Source organism: Labrus bergylta, chromosome 10, assembly GCF_963930695.1.
Source record: "Labrus bergylta chromosome 10, fLabBer1.1, whole genome shotgun sequence".
Lineage (NCBI taxonomy): Eukaryota > Metazoa > Chordata > Actinopteri > Labriformes > Labridae > Labrus > Labrus bergylta.
This window is the reverse complement of record NC_089204.1, coordinates 24,555,008-24,575,505: the sequence shown is the minus strand read 5'-3', so window position 1 is coordinate 24,575,505 and position 20,498 is coordinate 24,555,008. Positions and strand designations below refer to the sequence as shown.

General features: G+C 40.7%; 1 protein-coding gene across 3 annotated transcripts in view; it reads left to right on the top strand.

The window, feature by feature from the left end:
* The window catches only part of abcc2 (ATP-binding cassette, sub-family C (CFTR/MRP), member 2), a 31,522-nt gene extending 14,555 nt beyond the window's left edge, over positions 1–16,967 (top strand). Inside the window, exons 19-32 of one of the 3 annotated variants that reach the window (XM_065959481.1) lie at positions 2,014–2,197; positions 3,373–3,505; positions 3,617–3,713; positions 3,804–4,023; positions 7,523–7,677; positions 8,325–8,480; positions 8,635–8,834; positions 8,951–9,077; positions 9,208–9,309; positions 10,498–10,641; positions 13,976–14,134; positions 14,213–14,379; positions 15,923–16,117; positions 16,636–16,967. In XM_065959481.1, coding sequence (XP_065815553.1) covers positions 2,014–2,197; positions 3,373–3,505; positions 3,617–3,713; positions 3,804–4,023; positions 7,523–7,677; positions 8,325–8,480; positions 8,635–8,834; positions 8,951–9,077; positions 9,208–9,309; positions 10,498–10,641; positions 13,976–14,134; positions 14,213–14,379; positions 15,923–16,117; positions 16,636–16,765 — 2,169 coding nt within the window. In that variant the 3' untranslated portion in view covers positions 16,766–16,967. Of the gene's footprint in view, positions 1–2,013; positions 2,198–3,369; positions 3,506–3,616; positions 3,714–3,803; positions 4,024–7,522; positions 7,678–8,324; positions 8,481–8,634; positions 8,835–8,950; positions 9,078–9,207; positions 9,310–10,497; positions 10,642–13,975; positions 14,135–14,212; positions 14,380–15,922; positions 16,118–16,635 lie in introns of all 3 variants that reach the window. The other 2 variants (XM_065959482.1, XM_065959480.1) reach the window with 2 other exon arrangements.
* The last annotated feature ends 3,531 nt before the right edge of the window (positions 16,968–20,498 follow it).

Here is a 20,498-nt window from a genome sequence, read left to right as displayed (position 1 = left end):
CACAGGCTTGTTCATTTTCCCTCTTACATATATATATATATACCTGTTACATATATCACCTAACGACCACAAGAAAAGTTGAGATATTGGGATAAACAGCAAGTTTTGGGGACTTGGGACCCATATGTATGTATGAGTCACAACTGTGATGGGTAGTAGAAACCAGTACTCTTGGGTACCTGCACGTGATTGGTCGGTACCAATAGTACCGTTAACCTCATGGACAAACGGTGCTCTTATCCAGGGCTTTAAGCGCGGTCTGTCGGCCAAACAGCTGACTAGTCATGCTATTACATATGTATTCTTTCTCTTGTTGAGTCTGTTGAAATTGTTTGGATTAACAAGTTGTGACCCACTTTTTCTTTACAATTTAGAAGCACGCCTCTCTGTTTCAAATCAATATACAGCATTAGAACGAGGTCTGTCTGTGGCAACCTTGGTGTGTCTGTGTGCAGAGGCTCAGCTGAGAGTGCAGACTTCAGTGTTTGATAAATATGAGCAAAATATTTGAAGGAAAGAAGAAGTACCTCTAACTGCACAGAGAGGGCTCATTGTTATGACGGACTGCTTCAGAAAATTGCGGAGGCAGCTACGTGACGCATTGTCTGCTTTAAAAAAATACTTTTCCAATAATAGAATCAATCAATGAACTACCTTTACATACCACATCACATGTGTTGAGGTAAAATGATAAGTGGGTGACAGTTATCAAAGATTTATTTTCTACTGCTAATAATACAGATCATCCATACGTCACTCAGTCACTCAGCTGTCACTCAGTCACTGTTAACAGGTCGATGCTGTTCAGCTGTTCATTAACTTTGATGATATACCTGAGGGTTTATACCAACACAGCAGGCTTCAGGATTTAATGACTGCTGACTGCTTTTTAATGTCATGTGTGCTCCTCTGTACACATGCAATCAGACATCTCTCTCGCTCTCTCTCTCTCTCTCTCTCTCTCTCTCTCTCTCGGCCCAGGGGAGAGCATCACCTCTTGATATCATATTATTGCTTTGATATTTAACACCTGTTTACTTTGACTAGAATGGTGATCTAATTTGATTTGATATACCTTATTAATTAGTACTAACAAGGTATAACCATACAAGATCTTACACTAACATGATAATTCCCAAGGATACTTTATCTGTCTGGGAAGTGAATTAAAATGGTATATACTTCCATAGTGGATCAACATGTACTTAAGTAGTCAGAATGATTGTCAGAGAATCTTTGATGCTTGAACTCTACAGGGAGACAGGGTGATTGAAGATGTCTGCCCTGAGCGGCAACAATATCTATCCCCCCCCTAGAGTCCAGACACTGGTGGTGGAGGTGTTAGCGGATGATGTCGTCTGGGTTAATGCAATGAAGAAGTTGATTGAACTGTGAAGACTAGAGTTGATGAGGAGATGGTTAATGATGTCATCTGGGGCAAACTGCAAAGGCTGGGGGTTGACCGGACGATGGCTGATGATGTCATCTGAGGTTGATGGGATGAAGAAAGTGATGAAACTGCGAAGGCTTGGTGGCGATGGGGAGGTGGAGGGTCGCTCGTAACGATGGCATGAATGAACTAGTGGAAGAGAAAAACATTTTTAAAGAGACAGAGCAGCAATGTGATAGGCTAACAATGAGGGAGTGGAGCAGTGCTATTGGATAGATGTGACCAGGTGATGATTACGAGAAGTAATGAGTGAGCATGCGTGGAGGAGTGATTTGACATGGTAGGAGAATAAACAATAAAACGAGTCCGCAAAATATAGTCTTCCTGTCTGAACTTTAGCTAGGGCTACATTTAACTGATCTACACACACATACACAGGAGCAAGTGATCCACTCCAGGTGTGCACCTGGGGGGGGGGGGGGGGGGGGGGGGGATAATTAAAGCTTTAGAACCATTCTATAGGCCTAAGGGTGTAAAAAGAAGAGAATATACTTTCATCTTTCAGTGTTTGAAATAAATGATAACTTCACAGCTGATGGCAAACCGTGTCTTTGTCTGTGCAGACTCGTATCCTGGTAACTCATGGAGTGAGCTTCCTGCCACACGTGGATGAAATAGTGGTTCTGGTGGATGGAAAGGTCTCTGAGGTTGGATCCTATAAGAGCCTTCGTGCCAGCAAAGGAGCTTTCTCTGAGTTTCTAGACATATATGCCAAAGAACAAAGGAATCAGAACCATTCAGAGTCAGGTAATGATACCTTTTCTTTCTGCATAATGGACAAAAATTGCACTTAGGCTGCACACTGTAACTAGGCGTCTGCATATAATAAACTATATGTTACGACCAGTGAATTTAGGACCCAGATGCAGGACACATAAACAGAGGGGTTGATTGGTAATGAGGTTTATTGTGGCAAATGGAGATGAAGATGGGTTGAAGATTCTGGAGGTTAGCAGAGTGAAGGGGACAAAGGCTGACCAGACCAGAATAGGGGTCTGAGTGTGGCTGAGCAGTTTTGAGTCCAGAGAGCAGGTTGAGGCAGATGGCTGAGCAGGAAGGCAGGTGGGTGAAAGGTGATCCTGAAGCAAAGGAAAAACAGGGTGAGACTCAAAAACCAAAACAAGCACAAAAGATTAATTTCAAAGGTTTTTTTCAAAATCTTAATTTAGCCTGAGCCGTCGTCTACCGCAGTAGTTGATACAACGATTTGGCGATGAGTGAATGGAGAGCCGGGGTATATATACTGCTGAGTTGATGAGGAGATGGAGAGCTGGTGTGCAGGTGAGAGCAGGTGAAAGGAATGAACCTCAATCAGGAGGGAGCCAGAGTGAGAGAGCCATGACCCTATAGGGTAGCGAAACCTGGAAACACTGCAAAAACTCAAGTCTAATCAAGTTTATTCTCTTGTTTTGAAGTTAAAAATATCTCATTGCATTTAAGAAAATCCAAATTCACCTGACAGATCCAGATAATCATCTGATTGCAAGATATAAAAAGCAAAACATTTGAAGTGTTTCAAGTGTTTCCAAATGAGATACACTACCTTAATTAGTTGGTATATCGCATGGCAAGACACAAAGAAGTCAAACTTCCTCACCACGTAGGTATATATATTGTTACTAATAGTAGTCATTCAGGCCTTATGTTTTGATTTTGATATCTTGTAATAAGATGTTTGTCTGGACTAGCAGATGAATCTGGCTTATAATAAGTGTAATGAGATATTTTAACGAGAAATACACTTGGTGTGATTATGGTTTTTGCAGTGTATATATGTTGCAATGAAGTTTATCTCTTTTTGTATAAAAAATTGTGTTTTCAATATGACTGAAACAAGTTGAATGGAGTTAATTCATTTCAATGTAAAGTTTTGCTGCAGGTGTGAAAGAAATAATGTGAATGTTCCCATGTTTTTTCAGAAGGTTCTAGGGACACAGCAGATATAGAGCTCATCCCTGAAAGAGATGACGCTCAGCCAGACTGTCCTTTGGAGGACACCGTATCCGCGACCCTGAAGAGAGAAAACAGTATCCGCCGAAGCCAACGTAACGGCAGGTTAGAGATCACTGGCAATGGAATAGATAAACAGCATATGTAACTGGCTCATGAGCAAGACACCTCTCAAAACAAAACGTCAATTTATTATGTTTTGTCCTTTTTTTCTAGTGTCAGGCTAAGAAAAAATAGTTCTTTTAAAAAGCCTGAAGCTGAGTTAAATAAAGGCCAGAAGCTTATTGAGAAGGAAACTATGGAAACAGGACAGGTAATTATGCTTTTAATCTGCTTTAATATTCTCGTTCTTAACAGTAGAAATCTCTTCCTGAGCATTTTGTCTTCTCTTTCGGATGTCCAGGTGAAGTTCTCAGTGTACATGCAGTACATGCGCGCCATGGGCTGGGGATATACTATCACTGTCTTCGTGGTTTACGTCATCCAGAACATCGCTTTCATCGGTCAGAACCTGTGGCTTAGTGACTGGACCAATGATGCAGTGGACTACTTCAACATTACATACCCTGACTGGAAGAGGGACACCAGGGTGGGAGTGTTTGGAGTTCTTGGAATCGCTCAGGGTAAATGAACAGTTCAATTTAGTTTGGTTGATTTTGGTCTAAGTTACTTTATTTATTTCTTTCTTCGAGGTAATTTAATGAAAAATAGTAGAAACATGTAACTACCTATGGAACCACACTTAAAATGTATTTTTAGTGTAAACTAAACATGTTTACTGGTGATCTTTGAAAGCCGACGGACTCAGGCATTTGGACGATGCTAACTGCTAATGTTTTTAATAAACCGACTCCACAAATTTGACAAAGAAATAGAGAGAGGTATCAAGTTACTCCTCTGAATGTCACTGTTGACAAGAATAAGACCATTTAAAGGAGCAATATGTTACTCTGACACCTAGTGTTTGAAATGGGTACTGCAGTCCAAATTCTAAACATTGGCGAGACACTGTCTCCCCCCCCCGCCCCCTCCTCCCTTGGTTGCATCAGAGGTTGCCATGTCACGGACACTGAAGTGTGTTTAGCAGTGTTTAGCCAGCTCTGCATCAGTCTTGAAATCTTTCTGCATTCTAACCTCTCTCCATATTTCAGAGTCATCTCCGATATGTATCCTTGTTTTACCATATTTCTGGACATAGGAGCTTTTTTAGGAAAATGTTGAGGCTTTTTAAGTCGGGTAGAATCAGTCATATCTAAACCAGTTCACTTACCCGCTTCCATCGCTGCAACACCTGTTGGTTAGCTGTGATAACTGGTCTCATCTGGCAAATTGAGGGGCGCCCCCAAAACGGCCCTGTGGGGGCGCCTTAAATCCACCTACCTCCTCTGGTCAAAACAAAAAGAAACCATTCAGGACCAGAATCTAAACTAAGGAGGAAGACATACTGGCCGCTGCGTTGTTGACAGAGAAGCCAGCACTTCAACATAGCATTCATTAATGTCTAATTACATTTTATCATTTCATTCAGTAGATATCTTACATATTGGTCCTTTACATTTTTTTTTTTGACTATTCCTTTAATCATATGCTTTGTTACAGCTATGTATCAATTTGTATTTCAATCTTAGTGTCTTCACTCACAGGATACACTTTGTCAGAATATTTTTAATGCAGCAGCTTGAAATAGAATAAGACCATATAGCAGGACCAAATCTCAAATCAATCGAACAGCACAATAGATGAGAGGAAGTGAAAACGTGCTGCTGCCATGTTAGCAGAAATCTTCCGCGTTCAATTCAAGATCGTCATCTGTGCTGTAATGCAAAGTAATGACACATAATGATAGTTCATTCCTCTTTCATTTAAAAGGGAGCTCCATTTTTCTTTGAGGGGAAATTATATATAACTGCTACCATGGAAGAAAAAGTAAATGAATGAATACACTTTTAGAGACATTGAGTACAGAACACTGAATCCACATTTTCTTCATCTTTCAGTGGAGTTGTTGGATCAAATGTAATCTACTTTCTGTATGTTAAATGGTAAATCAGACAACAGGAATGGCTAATACTTGAGCCAAGCCTTATTTTGATTTCTCTGTATTCACTTGATTAGTTTGGGTCAGAATAGAAACAGAATTTGACTGTAATGTCAAATCATTCTGGTTGATGTGGAGAACAAACAGACAAGGCGACACATCAGTATATAGTCCTCCAAGCAGGCAGCAGTTTGAATCCAACCTGTGACTCTTTTCCCGCATGTCATTCCCCACTCTCTCTGTCCCTGATTTCCAACTATAACGGTCCTGTCTCTAAATAATCAATAATCCAAAAAAAAAAAAAACACACAAAAAAAACAGACTCATCCATGAGAAAGCACATGATAACATACTGTATATAAGAAACATACCAGCATTGCCACGTCTAAAACAATACATGATTCATTTGAGCATGGGTGTTTAAATTGAAGGACAGCATACTGCAGTGGATTACGCACAGTACAACTTTATGAAACACGGGGCGAAGAATGGGCAGCCCACAGTTCTGTCAGATGAAAGACTGAAAATACTTACACCTAAAGATCACAAAACCATCACTGGCCGCACACTGTGACTCAAATTATAACACTATATGCTGTATGGCAGTCGTCTTTGAAAAGAAAAAAAAGTAATTTAACTACCTCATCTTCTGGCTGCTGGACAGCTATCTGCATAAAGAAATATTGACGAGGAAATATAGATCACCCCTTTGGAATATTTGATCTTGTATCCCCACACTGAGACTTACGGCTGAAGTTTATGAAGTCGTCTCAAAGAAGTAGACTGCTCTTTTGCAGTTTTCCGTAACTCTTTTGGATAATGGTAATCAACCTTATGTTCAGCTGAATTAAACACCTGTTGCGATGACCAGTGTGGCTATATGCAGCCATAAAGCTTGCAGGTGATTACAGTAGACCATGCTGCTTAAGTACATAGATGACTATGCTGGATTTAGTTCAAAACAAGCACCAACACTTTTACAGCAATTATTCATGACCGGTATAACAGCATTGAAGTTTTTCAGCAGTGTGAGTGTGCCTTATTTGTAACAATCGTTCCATTTTTTAAAGCAGAAGATTGACATGTGCCTTATACCATATTTATATAGTTGATTTTACATTTCAGCAACAAGGCAGTTCATGGTGCCTCTCACAGGAGATCAAAAACATCATGACAAAAGACTACAGAAACACAGTTTAATAATAGTAATAATAATAGTGCGCTTTTAATAACTCTTAAAGGGGACATATTATGAAAAATCCCCTGTTACAGTGTTTTTGAACATATATTTGTGTCTACCGACCCACAAAATGTGAAATAAACAGATCCAGTCCTTTGTTTGTGGTCTGCATAAATCTTTCAACATAGAGGAAAATGCTCCGTTTCAAATTTGCTCTCCTTGTGATGTCACAGTGGGATTCTGTTAAAAAAAAAAAAAAAACCCAAAAAAACCCTCCCCTCCCCTGGTATCTCCACCCATGGACTCCAACCCCAGCCTAGAGCAAAACTTTAGCGCAGGTCCTTCATTTTTATTCTCGCTACAGAGGAGTGATGTCTACTGGGAAAACTCAGGGGGGCTCATCGCATTTAAAGAGACACACACACCAAAACGGAGCGTTCTGAGAGAGCTGGTTTATACGGGGTCACAAAACTCCTCTGGTGCTTGATTCATGTTATATTTTGACCAAAGCACAGCACAGATGTTTCATTTAGACCACAGGGGATGGTTTGAAAAGGTGGAAAAGGGGAAATAATATCTCCTCTTTAATACAAGCCAATTCAAAGCCAACACAAAATCAAATAAAAACAGCTGGAACAGAAGGTCAAATATAATAAGACATAAAATGTAAGAGTGAAAAGTGCATTGATATATAATCAATAAAGTGATCTTAAATAATTCAATGAAATAACTTGATAATAAACAAATTCAGTCTCTTTTCCCTGTAAGACAAATATTCATTGTGACATTTGGAGCTTCAATATATGAAGATAATAGCAGCAACTTATTTCCACTCATCTAAGATAAGATTTCACTGTTTGAACGAGTATTCATATAAATGATAAACTCTCCCTTGTTCATGCAGGCCTCTTTGTGTTCCTCGGTACTCTGCTTATGGCCAACGCTTCTGTCGCTGCATCTCGTATCCTGCATTCACGACTGCTCAACAACATGCTGCGAGTTCCCATGTTTTTCTATGACACGACGCCCATTGGAAGAGTGGTCAACCGCTTTGCAAAGGTAGGATCCCGTACTCACCTTTTTTTATTCCTATTGAGGAATATTTATTGTAATCGTCATATTAAATATACATTTTATTTATAATGCAGTATACATTTAAAGGAAATCTCAAAGTGCTACAACTGGGATAAAACCATAAAAACAACAACTGCAATCAGACAAGTCGAATCAGGCCGAGTTAAAAACCTGAGCATAAAACAACATCTAACAGCAATGGTTTAAGGGCATTATTTCAAGATGCAGAGAAATGAGAATTAAAACAAACCAACAAAATAACTGAGTGCCATGCTCTGCACGCTGAGGTGAAGCGGTGAAAGATCATCATGTTGACGTTTTTAAAAATGTTTTCCTGTCTTTAATTTTTCGATTGAGACCTCTCAATAATTAACATTTTATGATTTTAACTTGAATACGTTTGCATCAGGCGGTCAGAATGCCAGGATATATTAAAGCATTAATTTGACACTTCACTCTGTCAGACCTCTCCCCTCCCCTGTCGGGTGTCCTCATCCACCAGGAAATTGGCATTTTCACAGGTGTTAATGAAAAATGGTGACGTCTAGTGAGGTTGGATCTTTAATTAGGTTCTAGGTCACTTGAAATTAGATTAGAATAAAGACCAGCTTCTCCCATTGCTGCTCTTAAAGGACATATTCACAGTGGACGAGGCGATTCCACAGTCCTTCCGCTCCTGGCTGATGTGTCTGCTGGGCGTGCTGGGAACACTGTTAGTCATCTGTCTGGCCACTCCTTTCTTCACCATCGTCATCATTCCGCTGGCTGTGGTTTACTTCTTTGTACAGGTAAGCATGAGATAAAAAAAACATGACCAGGAGAAAAAAAGAGGTTGAAAAAGAAAACTAACATAAAGTTATGCAACTTAATAATAAAATAAGATTATCTAAATAAATCCTTCCTTTGCTCTGTGTTGATTTCCTATCTTTTCTCTGCACCTAGCGCTTCTATGTGGCTACTTCAAGGCAGCTTCGTCGGCTGGACTCGGTGTCCCGCTCTCCCATATACTCACATTTCAGTGAGACTGTGTCAGGTCTGTCAGTAATCAGAGCCTACGGACATCAAGATCGTTTTCTCCAACACAATGAAACCACTATAGATGAAAACCTGAAGAGTGTCTATCCATGGATAGTGTCCAACAGGTCGGTTAAAGAACTCACTCACTCACTTACAGAAAAATAATCAACAAATCGAAGCACATTGTTATTCTTTCATGGAAAAGATCACTTTTTTTTTCATGCTTGTGTTTGCTGTGCAGATGGTTGGCCATCCGTCTGGAGTTCCTTGGAAACCTGGTGGTGTTTTTCTCCGCTCTGTTTGCTGTTATTTCTAGAAAGTCCCTGGACAGCGGCCTTGTTGGACTTTCTATATCCTATGCCCTTAATGTAAGTGGCTCGCGCAGTCATCTCAAACACTGCAGAGCATTTTTATTGGAATTCTTGTATTATGATGCTTCAGGTGGTGAGAGTAATAACCTCAACGATGCGCTCTTCTCTCCTCTATGTCCGTTTGTAGGTGACTCAGACCCTAAACTGGCTGGTGAGGATGACCTCAGAGCTGGAGACAAATATCGTTGCCGTGGAGAGAGTGAGCGAATACACAGAGCTTGAGAACGAGGTTTGTTAAGTTGAAAGCTTTTCTCATAAAAACAAGCGACTCTGTGAACTTCACTGCATTTGCACATTTTACAAAACCCATGAGAACTGTATAATATTCCATCTTGTGGAGGGGTCACAAGATTGAATAGTTCAAAAGGGAACTCTTTCAATACTGTAAAATATGCAGCACTGTAAAAAAAAAACACACAGTCTGTAAATTCAGCCACCAGGGGGCTCTCAATCAAAACTATTACAAAAGATTTGTCAGTAGGGAGTGATTCTCTGTGCTACTCCAACCCCACCCCTAATTAAAACAAACTCTCGAGTTGCCTTTAAAATGTTGTGTTTTTTTCTGTTTTAAAAGAACTTATTAATTTTCCATATCATCTTTTATTTAATTTTCAAATCAGGGTTTTGTTTCTGATGGGCTCTGCTTTTGATTTGATTTCGTATTATACTGAACATTATGCATCTTTCTGTTCCATAAATCCTTCAATTCAAAGGGGACACTTATTTGGAGTGTACTCCCATTTTGTTTTGTGTTTTATATTTTTACCCATATAGTGACACAGTGGTGCAGTGCAGGATATACATATACATATATAGTGGGAGTATACCCACTTATTTTTCAGTCTCCATACCCACTTCTAAATCCTCTCTGATTCACCCCAATGATTGAATGACAATATCTGTGGTATTTTGCTTCTTTTTTTTTAGTGAAGGATGACCCTCTCCTGTCCCTACTGTCTCTAATTGGCTCATACGCATTTTCTAAATAGTCAAAAGGAGTCTTGCATGTCACTGTTTATAACAGAGGCAGATATACCCGATTTTTTTAGGCACCACTACACCACTGTAGTGACCCCTTCACAAGATGAAAAAGACACAGCACATCTGAAGTGTACAAAGAGCATTTATATGTGACCGAGCACAACACTTCTACTCTATTGCCTGCACATCTATAGCATATATATATATATATATATATATATATATATATATAACTGGAACAAAAGATGCAATGTAGCTGCTGAAGACTACGTTCTAAAGAGATGCAATGACCTTTACATATTAACATACATATCACTCTGTAAACAAGAAGAAAAGATGACCATCAGTCTCTCTGGTTCAAAGCTTGAATCAGGAATAGTTCGAGTTCTCATAGCTCAACATTTCCTTTCTAAAATGTGAACCTCTGTTTCTGCAGGCTAAGTGGGTGAGTGACACTCAACCTCCAGAGAAGTGGCCCAAAGACGGAAGAGTTACGTTTGAAGACTTCAAGGTCCGCTACAGACCTGGATTAGACCTGGTGCTGCATGGAATCAGCTGTGATATTCAGAGCACTGAGAAGGTCTGTATATGGGTCTCTACATACCTACAGTACATGTTTGTTGGACTGTGTTCTGAACTGAATTCAAAGGCTGAACATAAACCTCTACAAGCTGAACATAAACTGCTAAATGCTGAACATAGACCCCTACAAGCTGAACATAGACCCCTACATGCTGAACATAGACCCCTACATGCTGAACATAGACCCCTACATGCTGAACATAGACCCCTACATGCTGAACATAGACCCCTACATGCTGAACATGGACCCCTACAAGCTGAACATAAACCCCTGCATGCTGAACATAGACCCCTACATGCTGAACATAAACCCCTACATGCTGAACATAGACCCCTACATGCTGAACATAAACCCCTACATGCTGAACATAGACCCCTACAAGCTGAACATAAACCCCTACATGCTGAACATAGACCCCTACATGCTGAACATAGACCCCTACAAGCTGAACATAGACCCCTACATGCTGAACATAGACCCCTACATGCTGAACATAGACCCCTACATGCTGAACATAAACCCCTACATGCTGAACATAGACCCCTACATGCTGAACATAGACCCCTACATGCTGAACATAAACCCCTACATGCTGAACATAGACCCCTACATGCTGAACATAGACCCCTACATGCTGAACATAGACCCCTACATGCTGAACATGGACCCCTACATGCTGAACATAGACCCCTACATGCTGAACATGGACCCCTACATGCTGAACATAGACCCCTGCATGCTGAACATAGACCCCTACATGCTGAACATAAACCCCTACATGCTGAACATAGACCCCTACATGCTGAACATAGACCCCTACATGCTGAACATGGACCCCTACATGCTGAACATAGACCCCTACATGCTGAACATAAACCCCTACATGCTGAACATAGACCCCTACAAGCTGAACATAAACCCCTACATGCTGAACATAGACCCCTACATGCTGAACATAGACCCCTACAAGCTGAACATAAACCCCTACATGCTGAACATGGACCCCTACATGCTGAACATAGACCCCTACAAGCTGAACATAAACCCCTACATGCTGAACATGGACCCCTACATGCTGAACATGGACCCCTACATGCTGAACATAGACCCCTACATGCTGAACATAGACCCCTACATGCTGAACATAGACCCCTACATGCTGAACATAAACCCCTACATGCTGAACATAGACCCCTACATGCTGAACATAGACCCCTACATGCTGAACATAAACCCCTACATGCTGAACATAGACCCCTACATGCTGAACATAAACCCCTACATGCTGAACATAGACCCCTACATGCTGAACATAGACCCCTACATGCTGAACATAGACCCCTACATGCTGAACATGGACCCCTACATGCTGAACATAGACCCCTGCATGCTGAACATAGACCCCTACATGCTGAACATAAACCCCTACATGCTGAACATAGACCCCTACATGCTGAACATGGACCCCTACATGCTGAACATAGACCCCTGCATGCTGAACATAAACCCCTACATGCTGAACATGGACCCCTACATGCTGAACATAGACCCCTGCATGCTGAACATAGACCCCTACATGCTGAACATGGACCCCTACATGCTGAACATAGACCCCTGCATGCTGAACATAGACCCCTACATGCTGAACATAAACCCCTACATGCTGAACATAGACCCCTACATGCTGAACATAGACCCCTACATGCTGAACATGGACCCCTACATGCTGAACATAGACCCCTACATGCTGAACATGGACCCCTACAAGCTGAACATAAACCCCTACATGCTGAACATAGACCCCTACATGCTGAACATAGACCCCTACATGCTGAACATGGACCCCTACATGCTGAACATAGACCCCTACATGCTGAACATAAACCCCTGCATGCTGAACATAGACATAGGCATCTTACTAGAGCAACTGTCTTTAACCAGAAAGAAAAAGAAAAGTCATGACATTGAATAAACGTTTCTGTTTAGTTATGCAATTACTGTTAAATATTTAATAGCACTTGTCAGAAACACATACCTTAGGGCGCCGGTGGCCTAGTGGTTAGTTTGCGCTACACATGTTCAGTAGGCACTCTCTCTCCTGCATGCTCTTTCTCCTCAACAAACACACACAGTCATACACACACACAAGTGCTTACTGTATGCATATCTCTAGATTTTTCACTTCCTGTATGGTCTGTTATCCATGGGTGAAGCTATTTTAGGGACACAATGGATTCACTTCCAAAATTACCACATAGAATGGCACTTGTGGTTAGTTTATGTTCCCCGTGTGCAGAGGCTATATATTCCTCAAAGCAAGAATCAAAATTCGACGTGTGGCTCCTCTCCCTGCATTTCATTCTCCTCTCTTTCTCTCCCTGACTTCTGGCTCCCCAGCCACTGTCTTGTCCCTACAATTAGGGCATAGAAGCCCAAAAATAAATCTTTCCTCCTGTGAGGAAACTTTGGTGTGTGGTGGTGGACAAAGCGGTACATCCTAGCTCTTTACTGAGCTTGTCCTCTGCATGTGTAAGTCGTTATCACTCATTGATTATACTTGGTGTGGAAAATGTGAACAAAGGCTGTTTTGTTTCTGCAGCGTGCGTTTAATCTCCTCGTCTAACACCGTCCCAAGTGATAACGTATTCAGGCATTCAAAATAACAAACAACATGTTGGAATGGACGTGTTTGCTTCCACAGCTCATAGAGAGACATCCGTTTTAATTAAAGACTGTTCCATATCTAGATAGAAATTTCTCACAGGAGCTATAAACAAATCTTTTACTTTATTCTCCAGTGTTTGAAGAGACAAACCTACAAGACAGAGAAAATGTACATCTTACTTTCCTTTCATTTGGTGCATATTATCAAACAATATTTCCAATCTGGTCGTTTTTTTTTCCCTTTGCTGCACTCATCTCTGGAGTGCACTATATATAAATGAACAGTGTGTATGTTGTTCCTGAATCTGGAGCTTTTTATCCCTCAGGTTTTCACTGCACAAAAGGGAATGGTAGAAGTGTTTGCAAAATATAAAACAGATCCCTCAAGGGTTGTCTAGTTTCAATCACTTACTTACTGTTGCACCTGAAAACTACAGTTAGGCTCACTCTGCCGGTCCTGTAATCATTACGAGTGCACCATGAGTACGACAGCACATAGTGTCTCATGGGAAAAAGAAACAGATTATTGCCTGGGAGTTGTTTTTGTGTTTGATATAACCATGCTGTGTTTAGATTGTCAGTGACTGTTGGTGTAACAAATATATGTTAAGATGTGTCTTGTCTACCATTATGTTTGATTTCATGAGCTGTCTCTCCCTGAATTCAGATTGGCATAGTCGGCCGCACAGGAGCTGGAAAATCAAGTCTGACTAACTGCCTGTTCAGAACAATTGAAGCCGCTGAAGGTCGTATCCTCATCGATGATATAGATATTTCCACAATAGGCCTGCATGATCTTCGCAACCGCCTCACTATCATACCACAGGTATACACATAAACTGATTCACATTTCTTCCATGCTTTCATGACTATAACTAACCCCTTGAACTCTGTGGGCATATAGGATCCGGTGTTGTTCTCCGGGACTCTGAGGATGAACCTGGATCCGTTCGACAGATTCAGTGATGACGACATCTGGAGAGTATTGGAGCTCTCCCATCTGAAGGAATACGTGACAGGGCTGCAGGAAGGATTGCAGCATGAAGTCGCAGAGGGGGGAGAGAACCTCAGGTGGGCACTAGAAATAAAGGCTTCTCTTCTACATCACAAAAAGGACAAAAACATAATTAGTACCTGCCAGTGTGGTGGACCCAGCCAATTAAAACCCCTGGATTCCGTTTCCACAACAGCCTTATAATTATTAAAGATCTTTTGTGGTGAATGGAAATGGATTCATTTCAACACTTATTTTACAATACCTTCATCAAAGTTTCTGTCAAATTCTCCGACGTTGGGTTTGAATATGTTGTGGTTATTGTGTTGAAGTTTGTTATGAAATTTATTCCGCAATCAAAAGATAAGAAAAAGGCACAGCAGCTCTTCCACCTTATTACTCTTAAAATTAGCATTGTCCTCATGCCAAGTATTCACGGCTTTGTTTGATTGCCAACAGCCACTGGTGTTGAGTGTTGACTGTAGTAGTCTCTTTTCAGCTTGATGACTTTAAAGCAGGCAGTCCATTTTTTTTGATTGGTGAGGGGTGTTTGTGTGAGCAGCAGCTCTCTATGACAAAGCTCACTCCATATCCAAACCAAATGGTGACTAAGGGTGCCATGTTTAACCCTGTCAATCAAAACACCTTAAAAAAAACACTCAAAAGGGATTTTACTCACAGCCGAACTAAATGATCAAACAAAGACCAACTATAGACTAAATTAACAAAAAACAAGAAGACACAGCTGAACTTTTAAGAGCCTCCGACCAGGTGACCCTCAGGTGGATTCACCTGCAGGACACAGCTGTTGCAAAATCTAACATTAAAGTATCTTAGAGATATTTTATTCCTGCATATATATATATTCTTATTATTTTTAGAAAGTAAAAACAACAGAGTGGCAAGATTAAATCTGCTGAGCATGATTTTAAAAGGACTAACAAAAAGATGTCCTAAATCAGTAATTCAATTTTAGCAAATGGAAATGTGCAACATCAAAATGAAATTAAAAAAAAAAAAAAAAAAATGTGTTGCAGCACAGCACAAAAATCGTAATAGAAATGCTGTATACGTTTGCCTCTGACAAGGTAAATAGCCAATCATAGTTTAGGAGGTGGCAGGGGAGGAGAAGGGGTCCTCCCTGAACACTCTCACATAGCAATCCTTTGATTCTGACTGAGCCAGCTCATGCATGTACATACTTACAAGTATCACTTAAGAATGCACCACACTGATTGTGTCTGCGCCACAGCTGTGCAATCGTGCCAGGCAGATATCAATCAGAATGTATTCTGCAATCTACAGAGTGTAGAGAAACGGACTCAACAGATGTGTCTTGATGCTTACTGGGTCATATATTACAGGCCAACGTTTTAGAGGATTATCAATTATCAATATAAATACCATGCATGTTCTGGTAAATCATTTTCTGGTCAGTTTGCTGCACAGTTGCAGCCTAACATATCAATATGCGTCATCTTCACAGCTCAGCCTTTAGTGCTTTTTTAGCATGTAATAGAGAAGCAAATTGGGAGTCATTTCCTACTCAATATTTTCCAAAAGCACTCATTGGAATTTCTCTCTCTCTCTCTCTCTCTCTCTGCCTCTCTCTCTTCACAGTGTTGGGCAGAGGCAGCTGTTGTGTCTTGCCCGAGCCCTGTTGAGGAAATCTCGCATCTTGATTCTTGATGAGGCCACCGCAGCTGTTGACCTGGAGACGGATGACCTGATTCAGAATACCATACGCAAAGAGTTTTCACACTGTACCGTGCTCACGATCGCCCATCGTCTGCACAGCATCATGGACAGCTCCAGGTGAGGTGGTGCCCCATGAAATGGTCTGATGAGGTGTCTCTGCCCTCATTTCACTCCTGTCAATGGCAATTCCATCTGCAGAGTCTTTTTATGTTTTGTAGAATGCTTGTTTGAACTACAGATAGCATGGTACAGACTTGCATTTTCACTCTCCCTATCAATTTTATATACAGTATATTTGTAGCTACACAACACAAAACACTAGATATTATTGAACAGACTGAATCTGCCATGTGAGCCCCAAGATGTCAATATTACCACCTACAATATGTGGTGTTTCTATAACAGAACAATCAAAACTCAATGATCAGTTTTTCATGATTTTTCCACATATATGTATACCACAGCATGCACACATAGAAATAAGAGTAAAAAAAATATATACATTCACAAAATATATACATATACATATACATATATACATTCACAAAAGCTCCAGAGAAAATATCAAGTTTTATCAGCCAGTGTAGACACGCTCTCCAGCTGGTTTTCATTTTTGCCTGTGCTCCTCTCCACAGGGTGATGGTGCTCGACGCTGGAAGAATAGTGGAATTTGATTCTCCGAGCAACCTGCTTGAGAAGAAGGGCCATTTCTTTGCTATGGCGAAAGATGCCGGGATAACACAAGATGGAATCACATCTCTTTGATTTTGCACTTGTGATTTTGATGATCGTCTATACATTTATTTTCTTCCTTTCTTCTTGTTTTTTTCTGATTTGAAATTCTGGACTGTTCTTTGAAATAAAAATGTTTGTAATATTTGTATTTATAGAAAATGATGTAAAGAAATCGTATTCTCCATGTGAAGGATTTTTGTATTTGCACAATAAATATGCTTTCTCAAATGTTGCTCTATTGTTTTATATAAGGGAACAACTTATTAGTTCTTCTACTTAATTCAGTGTAAACAATGATGAATATTTGGTTGGTGTATCATCATTTAAAATATGTGTTTTATTGAAAATGGGGTTTAAGATAAGAATTTATCAGAGTCCCATCTCTTCATTGTCCAACAAAGGGACGATTTGTCTTAAGCAGGAGCACTCATATGACAACACGGGCGATACGAGGACAACATCAACGGTTGATGCTCAAAAGAAAATGGAAATTTCTACTAAGTATTTCCAAATGCAAAGACAGAAAGCGAGAGCAGCGTGTGCTTTATTGAACACTGGGTGGACAGGGTGTGATGAGAAAGAGGTCGATGAAAATATAAAGCTCTCGTTAATAGCTGGTTGAGTATAACAAAGACGAACAGCTAACATTATTGAACAGAATACAAAAATAACCTTCAAGTACAAGCACACCCATGTTCAATAGTGATTTTCGACACCTTTTGTGTCTGTATTGCATTCAAAATAGTCAACTTAGGGGGAGTATTTGTTCTTTGCAGCATTAAAAGGTTGACTTGCCTGTTTAAGTATGACCAAAAACGATTGTCTTATTAATGTGTAACATACATACAAAAAGAGGCATTTTTAATATTTGATCTAAGATTTTGTTTTTCTAAAGCTTTAAGTCATTTCATTTAGGTTTATAGTGAGCTTTTGGTGTGCTGGTAGTCAGACTTTGTTGTGAATGATGGTGAGGAGTGCAGGGATCTGCAGTGCACACTAGGGGATGCATCTGCAGATCCCAGAGCATTTACTCGCCCAACAGTGTGAATTGTGTATGTCACTGGAAAAAAAACGGTAAGTAAACTTTAACATGTTCAAAGTGGTGATGAATCTGTTTACCGGAGTGAAGTAGAACAGCTGGTGAGGTGGTGTGAGGACAACAACCTAATCCTCAATACATCTAAAACCAAAGAGCTCATAGTTGACTTTAGAAAGAAGGCAGCCCAACATCTCCCCCTCTCCATCAACGGCCAGTTTGTTGAGAGGGTCTCCTCCTTCCACTTCTTAGGAACCACCATACACCAGTCCCTCTCATAGGACCTGAACATCAGTCTCATTGTAAGCAAAGCCCAGCCCATCAGAGACTCTACTTCCTCCGCTGAGGAAATTCAGGGTTATCCAGAAAGGTATGACTAATTTCTATCGAGCAGTCATAGAAAGCGTGCTGACCTTCTCTATCTTGTCCTGGTACAGCAACACGACCAGCCAGGATAAACAACAGCTAGAGAAAGTAGTGCGCAGAGCCTCCAAGATCATTGTCTGCCTACCCTAGCCTCACACTACAACACCAGAATCGTCAGGAAGGCTAGAAATATCACCACAACAAAGGTTGAAAGGGCCTAAAAGTGTATCTGATAGCTAATCATAGCTTGCTGGAAACAAACTTTGGACCCTTTTTGTTTTCTTTTGAAGCCCAAGCATGAATTTAGGCGAGACCAACAAGTCTATGTGTTGATGGAATAACAATGCTAACACTATATTCTGAGCATTTAGGACTGAATACATTTCAAAATATGATGAAAGCAATAGTCTGGATGATATGAGAAAAGCAATTTTACCTTTTTATAAAAGCATTTTTTCATAAGAATATTTACTGAAATGGGGCCATTGCTGAAATACGTCGAGGCTGCACCAATTCAAAAGCCAATCATCCTTGGAACGACAAAGTTCCGTCTTTAGTCCTGTGTGATTTTGTAGTTCTCCTGTGATCTTGTGAACCAAAGAGTCCAGTCGCTCATGGCTGCACACCGCTGGGCTTAAGTTTGGACCCAGTGGGGTAGGGCGACACTACGGATGTGGAACATTATTCACACCTATCATGTGGAAATTGCCAGTTATCCTTCATATAATCAAATGGGTGAGTTTTAAGCCTCTTGACAAACCTACATACATAAAAAAATTCAGCCCCCATACAGTGTATGCTGATGCAGACAATAACTAATCAGACCCGATCGTTTTTGTACCAGGCTGTAAAGAAATGTATTTCTGCTGTAAAAAGAGGCAATTTTTGAATTGGGTGTTGTCACGACCCGGTTCTTAAAGCCTGACAAAAACACGAGAAAATACAGTTTTCAAACAAAGGGTGTAGGTTTATTATCCAACAATACCACAATCAACCAACAACCAACATAGTTCAGTATAATATCTCTGATAATGGTGTGACACCGAGGATGGATGAGAGCGAGTGAGACATTATCAGCCCGGTCTTGAATAGCCTGCACCTATACGAGACACACACAGACAGAAGGGAAACACAACAGCAGGCCCTGCTGGTGGGAGTGCCGTCACAGTGTGTATGTGACTTCTGGGTCTCCATGAGCCTGCTTCAGGTGGACACTCAAGAAACTGCAGTTTTACGCACTTCTGCATTGGCTTCCTTTTTCAACCCAGGAGGTTGCCGATTTCTTCGGGGGCTTTTGGCGCCTCAAGTGGACACTCGAGGGAACTACAGTATTTTTCACTTCCGTGTTGGCCTAGTTTTTCAACACCAAGAGATTGTCCAGCCCCCATTCGGTTTACACAACTGTTTGTATGTTGAGTCAGTTATAATAACTATATAATATAGTTATAACAAAGTTAGTTAAAACAAAACCCAGACGTGATGGGGGGAAAATGGCAGTACGTTTATAAGATATAACTTAAGCTATATGTTAGGAGGAGGTGGGTGAGAGGAGGATGTTAGTGAAGCTGACATCCATCATGGACAACCCCTCTCACCCCCTGCATGACACTGTGGGGACCCTGAGCAGCTCCTTCTGCAGCAGACTCAGACACCCACCCTGCAAGACAGAGCGCTACCGCAGGTCGTTCATCCCATCTGCCGTCAGAAAGATTAATCAGACTCTTTAACAACATCACCACCTCATGCTACACACTGTGTGTGTTTTTTTAAGAACAATCCCTTAGTTACTGTGTAATTTTACATTATTGTATGTTTTTTATTTAAATGATGTAAATATGTTTGATTTGATTTTAACTTCTATTTTTATTTTTTAGAAGTATATTCCCGTCCCCTGTTTTCTGGAGTTGCTGTAATGCACAAATTTCCCCCACGGGGGGGTCAATAAAGTTTATCTTTATCTTTTATCTTTATCTTTTAATCACTTTTCCGGGTATTTCTTGGGTAAGTGTTGGTTTTTATGCAAAGGAGTAACAGTGATAGCATTTCTGGGGTGGATAGTTTGCTTTAATACATGTAAGATACACAAATACAAACAGGAGAGGGTGAGCTCATTACCAAAAGACACATCTTGTTTCTAGGCAACCTGTGATTCCATTGTATGTCCCATTCCTCATTTCTATTCACACTGCATGCCTGATGCCATTAAGGTCAGCATGGTCAGTGTTAAGGCTTTAGGGTAGAGATTGTTGTTGGGCTGAATTGGCTCAGATTGTATGCACACATGGCCCACAGTTACGTTATGGGAAATCGCTTCAGCCGTGGCTTTGGCGCTTCGGCTTTAGGGCTGAGATTGGGTTTGAG